This window comes from Vespa velutina, chromosome 5 (genome assembly GCF_912470025.1).
Source record: "Vespa velutina chromosome 5, iVesVel2.1, whole genome shotgun sequence".
Taxonomy (NCBI): Eukaryota; Metazoa; Arthropoda; class Insecta; order Hymenoptera; family Vespidae; genus Vespa; species Vespa velutina.
In genome coordinates this window covers 8,160,658-8,169,931 of record NC_062192.1, presented here as the reverse complement: position 1 = coordinate 8,169,931, position 9,274 = coordinate 8,160,658, and the positions used below count along the sequence as shown (strand labels likewise).

Genomic DNA, 9,274 nt, shown 5'->3' with positions numbered 1-9,274 from the left:
TCTATTGCACGACTTGTTTGGATTTCTTGAGCTATCATGATATCAATAAATAATCTTTACAAAGATTTTGATTTGAAGTTTCTTTATATAAGTAATGTTTTTAAATGTAAATATATATAGATATCATTATAATCTTCCCATTAAACATGTTTCTGCAATGATCACTTAAGTATCTTTTGCTATTTTTCAATATGTATGACTTATTTGAGAATCTAGCATTACATTACTTCTAATAATCTTAATTAGAAGAACATTTGTTTCTGAAACATTTAATTATCTAATACAATAATCGTAAAGCATATATATATGTAGTAAGTAAAACTCTTATACCAGAGGCAATAGTTCTATACATGTACATTGATTTCATTGGCAGGTTGAATCCCTAAACAAATTTTAGTAAATGCACAGTCATTCTTAGTGTTTCTATATTAATTTTATGACATCTGCTTGATGTAATGTGTGTATATATATATATATATATATATACACACATATACATATACACACACACACACACACCATTATACGTAAGAGAGTATTAACTTACTATTACTAAAAGATGTCTCTTAATCATGATATGGGCCACATATTAGAACGTAGGCAGCTATTATGAAATATTGATAATGCTAAAAAGACTGTTTATATATGCATTTTACAATTGACATAAAAGGAGAAACTTGATTTTATAAATTAAGAAGGATTTTTTGTTTTCCTGCTTTTAGTACTCTGAGTTATCGAACTACTATCGGGGTCAGATATAAGAATTTTTATTCTTAAATCTACATAATACCAAAGAGAAAACGTACTATTTAAAAAAAAAAATAAAAAAAAACCAACTTCGATCATTACAATAATTACTAAAGCAGATGTATGGTCGACAGTTGAAAAAATACGTTTTATCACAACATTCATGATATTTGTTTAATCGCATTTAATAATTTTGCGATAAAACAAATTTTCATAAAAATGTGTGTAAGTTTATACACTTTTTACATTAATAATTTGTACAATTTTTCATACATTATCTAATTTCCGCATCATTTACATATGACTCCGACAATAGAACCCTATCCATCAGAAGAACAATTTCCAAATAAATTCTTGTATAATAAATAATTAAGTAACAACAATCAAAATATCTCTTACAACATATACGTATATATTTAGATTAATGAATAACAATTATATATTGTGTAATGTACATGCAAATCACGCTGCAAAAAAAATAGCTTCATTATAGAAATCAAAATATGTAAAATACTATATTAGATATTAAGCACCTTAACCTGAGAAAAAATATTATGTATAATTATAACTAGAAATTGCTTTTCATGATTGAAATATGTATAAACCACTATAATTCGTATTTTTTTCTTGTTTTGTTTATGAGCAAATAAATAAAGAAATTTCTTGTGTATAATTTCAATTCTGTATAATGTAAGACTGCTAACAACTTCCAGATACTTAAGCTAAGCCAATATAGACATCCATACAGTATTGATATTATAATTTAAATATTTGTCTATGTAACTTTGGAAAATATATATATACTTTTACTTTAAAAACAGAAGTATTTCCTTTTTTTTGTATTGACACTTGTAAATAGCAATATGAAAGAATAGTTTCTTCTATAAAATAGATATAGAATAAATGTACAATGGACATAATTAGTATATGATATTAATATTTAATGTGCAAGAAGAGACAAAATATTACTGATTGTAAATATCTTTGACTCTACATTATATTATGATATATTTGATGAAACTATGTACTTAGCTTTTAAAAAATGTAGAAGTACAGGATTTGAAGTGTATTTAATATCTAATCCTTGTTATACTTACTTTACAACAGTTATCATGCGTATATATCCCTAGACATTTCTCCCTTTATGTCTTAGAGCAAATCTAAATGTTTCATGTATGTATAGTATATTCGAATGCACAAAAATTTGTTAACAAATAAACAGTACAAAAAATAAACATAATCACAGCTGAGTTGGCAGGCAGGTGGGCAGACGCAGGCATACATTTGAACAGGCTCATTAGATGTAAATACATTACATCAGTTTTTACATGATTTTGTTACATGATCAATGCTTTTTTAAGTCTGCTAATCCCAGTTCATTGACAGATTAAGCCTTAAACATAGTCATTAGTTCCAGGACTCGTTAATGGTTCCTGAGCCTATTTAAAGAATAAAGATAATTAAAATATTTAAGTGTATGTAGTTCTGTACATATATGTCTTATAATGTACATACATATAATCGAATTTAACATCAGAATTTTAATAATAAATAAATATATAAATATATATACCTCTTCTCCAACTGTAGCAGCAGGATGGGGAAATCTGTTCTTTTCGAGACTAAACTGATCTTCAGTAGTTTTTCTATATACAGGGTTGTCGAAGTTCATACTTGTAACATTACGATGAAGATAATGCCTATAGCACAATACTGCCACTAATGCAAGTAATAATAGGCCTAAAGATACCACTCCTATAACAATACCAGCAACTAGACCAGGATCTGTTGACTCACTTGTAGAATCCTTTTTTCCGGTATCCACCGAGGTTATTGGATCTAGGAGTAATATATTTGTAAAATTAAAAAATATATATAAATATGAACTATATTAACAGAAAATTATTTTAATAAAAAAGAACAAAAAAATATAATAATAATATTGTAATTTATATCATTAATAGTGCAAAAGTACAATATATGATGCACACAAAAGTGTGATATTACAATGATTACATATATGAGAACTAAGCATGCAAGATATACTTACGAATAGTTGTTGTAATGTTCTGAGGTTCAAGTTTATGAAATAGTTTAGCACTTTGTTGTGTTGTTGGTTCTACGGTAGTAGTTACTGCAATATTCCATATTCATGCAACAGTAATGCGAATGAATATAATAAAACAGATATAAATTAAATATATAAAGAGTTGCAGTAAAAATATTAAGAAACTTAATTAAATTTAAGTTTATTTCTGCTTTTTCTATTTTTTTTTTTTTTTTACGAAAATAAATATATCATCCATAAAATGACATACATATCAATAAATAGCAATAGAACATATCTAAAGATCTTGCAATATGTATAATAGATTTCAAATATCTTAATAATCATGCAATTGTTCTTAATTCATTATTTTATCAAAATAATTGTTCATGCTTTTTCATTTGAGACATTCAATATACTAATGACTAAAAATAGATTTTTATATCCCTTACCATTTTCTACACACATTAGTCCATCAGGTAGTAGCCTTAGTCCATCCGGACATGCACAACTAAGAAGTGGAGATCTTGAATTAATCTTAGGCGCAGGTAAACATAAATGACTGCAATGACCATTAACAGCCTGACATTGATTCATTCCATCAGGTTGCCTATACGGATGATACACATGTACAACCATTGGTTGCTGAGGTGACCTTACAGATGTAACAAGCTCTACATCTTTGCCAGTGAATTTGTTTGCTTTAAATATGGTCTCTTTATCCCAATCTGTCCAATAAACATAATCTTCAAAAGTTGTAATACTAAATGGATGTCTCAACATTTCTGTTGAATAAAGAACTGTTCGTCTTCCTGAACCATCATAGTTACAAGATGCTATAAAGTTAAGTTTAGCATCTACCCAATATAATCTTTTACCAATCAAATCCAAAGTTAATCCATTTGGCCATTTTATATCGTGTCCGACAATAACCTGTTACAATTTTATTAACATATCATGATTATATTGCTGTTACCAATTTTATAGATTTAATTATCTAAAGAACTAAGTACTATTTGAATTAAAAAACTTACTGAACGATGAGAACCATCCATACCGGCTCTTTCTATACGAGCTTCGTCACTCCAATCAGTCCAAAACATCCAACCATCCAAAGGATTTAGAGCGATAGCTCGCGGCTCTTGTATGTGATCTTTAATGAGAGTTTTTCTCATGTTTCCTTCGAAATTAGCTAATTCTATTGTATCTTTTCCAGAATCGGTCCAATATATATGACTATATATCCAATCTACTGCTAATCCATCTGATGTGGTTAAATCATCTTCTATTACAACCGTACGGTCATTCCCTTCATCTATCGGTGCTCTAAATCATTTTGAAGTTTAACTAATATTCTTAACGATATAAACAAAAAAAATGTTTATACACACTTACTTATAAATTTTTCTTTCCGTAATATCGCTCCAGAATATCATACCCGTTCGAAAAACAAAGTCTAAAGCTGTTGCCATTTTAGTGTTATTAACAATTGCCGTCATTTCTTGACGATCTAAAGCTACCTTCCTAATATCATGTCTTCTAGCAAAAAGAAGACTTGCGTGACCTTCTGCTGCCTTGCAACGTGTTAAATTTTTGGGATCTTTTAGATAACCAGGAGCACAATTACACTTAAATGTTCCTTTCTCATTTCGACAAAATTGGGAACAACTTCCTGGCTCTAAGCATTCATCAATATCTATAACATAAACATTTTTATTTATTATCTTTCTACATATATATTTTTATTTCATTTATTTTTCTTACCATCGCAGGTTCGATTGTCGATCAACTTGTAACCCGGTTTGCAATCACAACGATAGCCAATAGGAAGATTAATACATAATTGTGAACATCCACCATTATCTTTGGCACATTCATCTACATTGCAAAGGTCGACTCTTTCATCCTCCCAATTGAGACAATCCATTTTCTTATCACACACACTTTCGAGGGGAATGCATGAAGCTTCACTGCATTCAAATTGTGTTAATGGATTGCATACAGCAGCTCTCATTGTACAATTCTTTTCGTCACTCCCATCAGAACACTCAGCTTTGTCATTACAGTATAAGTGACCTAAATATGCCAAGTTGAATATTATTAAATTCTATATAAAACATTTAACTTCCTTATTTATATTTTATATATTACCTGGTATGCATGTACGGCGATCTTCACATTGGAATTGATCAGGTCTACAAGTAATGTTATGACATCTTTGTGGCGATTCATCTGCACCGTTTGGACAGTCTTTATCGCCATCACATACCCAGCTTTGATGTATACAAGTAACACCATCATCACAGTTAAATTCTTTTGTATCACAATGGTTTGGCCTCTGTCCAGATATAACTCCCTTATAAGAGAAAAGTTAGTTTATTATATTGTTGAATAAATTATTTTATTCCACAATTTTATTATATTATAATAAATATCATTATATCATATAGTACAAATTTTATTAGAAAAGATGTAAAGTTGTACCTTACAATCAATCTCATCAGAATGATCGGGACAATCATAATCGCCATCGCATCTCCATTGTGCTGTGATACAGTAGTTCTCTGTACAAGCAAAATCTGTCACAGGATTGCACGTAGTTGGAGTACAGTTTTTTTCATCACTGCCATCCCCACAATCATCATCATGATCACAGACCCAATGTTCTTGGATGCAATGCTTATTTGCACATGTGAATTCATCAGACCGACAAGTATCATCTAAGATAATAAATTAGTAAATAGATAAAAACAACAATTAACTATATATTATAACTAATATATAGTACGTAACTACAACTAAAATTTATTAATTTATTTATTTAAACAAGTATATAGTAAAATAAACACAATTCATATATCACTGATATAACAAATTTAACTTTTCTTTAAAAACTTTAAATAATAACATATAAAATAAGGAAAGAAATCAAATTTTCAAAATAATACAAAAGAGAATTGAGAATAGAAATACATATATATCTGAACGATGCACATAAAATTAAACGAGAGATCGGACGATACTGTAAGCAATATAACTCAAGCAAATCATGCATGAAATATATGCATAAGACATCATATACGGAGAATTAATATTTAGTAATTCAATATATGGTATAATAAATGTAATATTTGATATTAATTTAATTACATGACATGAATCTTGCCTACGTTATAGATCATTAAAAAAATATTAAATTAAATGAAGCACCAAACGTTTGTCCAATACAAAAATAAAAATTAAATGAAAAATAACTTTTACGATCCAAGGCCGGATTTTCTCCAAAAAACATGCTTCCTAATTAATACTTCAAATTAAAACGGATTTGTTTATCTCGAAGTTTATATCTATATACATATATATATATATATATATATATATATATATATATATATGTATATGTATATGTATATATAATGAATATATTCGGTATAACACGTAGTAAAAATGTTAAGACCACATGCGGTCGATTATTTGAAAGAATTATGAGCGGTAAAATCGAAAGAGAAACGAGAGTCTCTAGAGTATAAAAGAGAAGAAAGAAAGTACTTAAAACCTCTTGATACCTACATACATGCTTGTTACGCGACAGAAAAAGAGAGAAAGAGAGAGAAAGAGAAAAAACGTCTTTATGAAACTCGAAAGCATAAAACAGCGCACGATCTTGTTTGCATGTAAATTGCGCTAAAGGGACCTGTTGAAATGCATCCATGGTACTAAAAAGAAAGTTCAAAAAAGTTCAGTCGGGATATCTGCAACAAACGTTAATTATCGTGCAACGTGCAACATGCGACGGTTACAAAGCTGCCAACGTACGACTATATAAAACAGAGAGAGAGAGAGAGAGAGAGAGAGAGGGAGAGAGAGCGCAAGGAAGGGAAGTGAGGTGCCAAGGGGGTGAACTGAGTAAAACGAGAAAAAAACAACACAAATACAGAAAGCATAGCCCACGTGTGAAAGCTTACTACATTCAGCCTCGTCCGAGCCATCCGAACAGTCTGGATTGTCGTCACACATCCATGTTAATGCGATGCATTCGCCATATCCCGAACGACAAGTAAATTGTTCCGCGGTGCAATTCTTCGTTCCTAAAAGTTGACAACAATAAATTTCATCCTGTACACGGTTAACCGTGATTTGAATTGCGTGAGAGCGCGTAAGCGCTTCATGCACAAACTTTGTTAGTCGTTATCAGGCCATTTTCTAGTTTTTTTTTTTTTTTTGGATAAAAGAAAAAAGAACAGAAAGCTTCATTTTTTAAACGTAAAATCATCCCTTCTATTCGTAAAAGGAATCCAAATGGATTGTCTTGTGTTCAATTATTATTTCGTTTTATTTGCTTTTTTTTTTTTTTTTTATTTTTCACAACGAATTTGCATTCTTTTCTTTTTTTCTTTTCTTTTTTACACACAATACGTTTTCTTTTAATATAAAACATATATGCGAATCATAGAATAGACGATAGAATATAGAGAAATGTCTTTATTCTTTATCACCCTGCACCCAAGTAATTACGTCTGTCTCGTTCGCTTTGATTTTTCATATTGATTTCTTTCCTTTTCCTTTGTCCGTGCTTCCTAAGATAAAATATTTCAATATTTAAAACTTACTATTACAATTTTTCTCATCCGAGCCGTCTTGACAATCGTTTTGATGATCGCATAACCAGCTATTTGGTATACATTCTCCTGAACCGCATTGAAATTTCTTGTTGCATATTTGTGCTCCTTTTCATGCGTCATATTCAATTTTATTTATATTAGATTAATTTATGAGCGTCTCCGTCTCCAAACAGGACATATACACGCAAATGTAGTGACTTTTCTTTGAAAGTCAATTACGATTATAATATCGATATGAAAACGAAGCAAATGAACATGTATATATATATATATATATATATATAGAGAGAGAGAGAGAGAGAGAGAGAGAGAGAGAGAGAATCGTCGTGATAATGTTTTCAAAAGATAGATTTTATTTAATCCTATTTATCTTAGTGAATTATTATTATAGTGTGAAAATTATCATCGTCATCATCTTTGATGATAATAAAAGATACATATAATTTTTGTCAAGAATTTTTATAAAACTCTGATTACTGAATTAACAATACTTCCTTTTCACTTCCTGCCCTCCTTCACTCTTTCTCTGCTTCTATATATACCTACGTGCATCAAAATACACATTAACCTTTGATAGCCCGTATTAACATAGTATATATATGTATTTCCATTGTTTTAGATTTCACATGGATAAAATAGAAAGGAGAGTTAATAAAATTTGATTTGAAAGAAACATGATTCGACACTCGGATCGCGTTACAAGGCCTGACGTTTGTTTAATTATGCTGACGACATATTAAATTTTAAACGTCGGAGAAACTGAATTTCTTTATTATGCTATATCAACGAGCCAATAATATCAAACTTCGAGATTGCTCGGACATAATTTTAATTGTAATTCACGTTGAAAAGATTTAAACAATTCTTGAAAATTCAATGAAGAACTTTTAATATTTAATTCAATTTTTTTGTTTTTCTTTCTCTCTTATTGTAATATTGTTGAAAGATTATATTAAAATTATATGGACATTTTTAAGTTGCCTGTATGCGATCGTATTCGATATATATAATAGATTCGGATTTATAAAAAGTTTATTGAATAAGTCGAAAAATCGATTATTGTATATTCATTCTATTAAAACTAATCACGATATTATATATATATGAATTATAGATACACAGTACAATTTTATCGTACAAAATTACTATCTTTTTATGGCTAAATTTTCAAATCTCTATCGTCATTCGCTTTTTGCTATAATTATATGAAGTGAACAAGTAATTTTTTATCGAAAAAAAAAACGGTGGCTCCCGAGAAATAAAATACTTTATTCGAAAAAATTTTGTACATGATGCATTTAATTGTAATCAAACATTTACTTTTTTACGTCTTTGAATTTGATTTATCTAAAATAAACAACAAAAATGTAATTTTCATACGTAAGTATAGAGTACGATAAGTGTATCGAGATATAATGTAGAAAATTATTGGATTTGAACTAAATATATTTTTAATATATTTCCCGTGTTATTTCTAGAAACTTTTCAACGATAGTGTACGTAAGTAAATACGTATGTATGTATGTATGCTGCTTCACCTGCGTAAAACCGGTCGTTAAAGTTGCACTTTCACATACCGCAGTCTCCGTAGCAAGAAATTCGTGAAACGTGTACCATTCCGAACGACGTTTTTAAATTTCTTGATCGAGCTTCACCTTTTTTTCTTTTCTTTTTCTTTTTTTTTTTTTTTTTTTTTTTTTAATGTAAACGTGTGGAAGCAACGTAGAGAAAAAAAGAAAGAGAGAGAGGAGGAAGAGAGAAAGAGAAAGAGAGAGAGAGAGAAATAAAAAACGAATTTTATTCGCGAGAATACAAAGAAGGGAAACGATCAAATTCGAATTGACGGTGCTCCCGATAG

The 9,274-nt window shown here is 29.3% G+C and overlaps 1 protein-coding gene across 11 annotated transcripts in view; it reads right to left on the bottom strand.

Moving 5' to 3' along the window:
- Positions 1-456: 456 nt before the first annotated feature.
- Positions 457-9,274, bottom strand: part of LOC124949089 (very low-density lipoprotein receptor-like) — a 31,712-nt gene continuing 22,894 nt past the window's right edge. For 3 of the 11 annotated variants that reach the window (XM_047493664.1, XM_047493663.1, XM_047493667.1), the window contains 11 exons: positions 7,405-7,521; positions 6,760-6,882; positions 5,279-5,514; positions 4,946-5,150; positions 4,559-4,870; positions 4,190-4,490; positions 3,829-4,120; positions 3,247-3,727; positions 2,798-2,881; positions 2,321-2,586; positions 457-2,186 (listed from right to left, as the gene is read on the bottom strand). In XM_047493664.1, coding sequence (XP_047349620.1) covers positions 2,142-2,186; positions 2,321-2,586; positions 2,798-2,881; positions 3,247-3,727; positions 3,829-4,120; positions 4,190-4,490; positions 4,559-4,870; positions 4,946-5,150; positions 5,279-5,514; positions 6,760-6,882; positions 7,405-7,521 — 2,462 coding nt within the window. In that variant the 3' untranslated portion in view covers positions 457-2,141. The remainder of the gene's footprint in view (positions 2,187-2,320; positions 2,587-2,797; positions 2,882-3,246; positions 3,728-3,828; positions 4,121-4,189; positions 4,491-4,558; positions 4,871-4,945; positions 5,151-5,278; positions 5,515-6,759; positions 6,883-7,404; positions 7,522-9,274) is intronic. The other 8 variants (XR_007100963.1, XM_047493665.1, XM_047493666.1 and 5 more) reach the window with 8 other exon arrangements.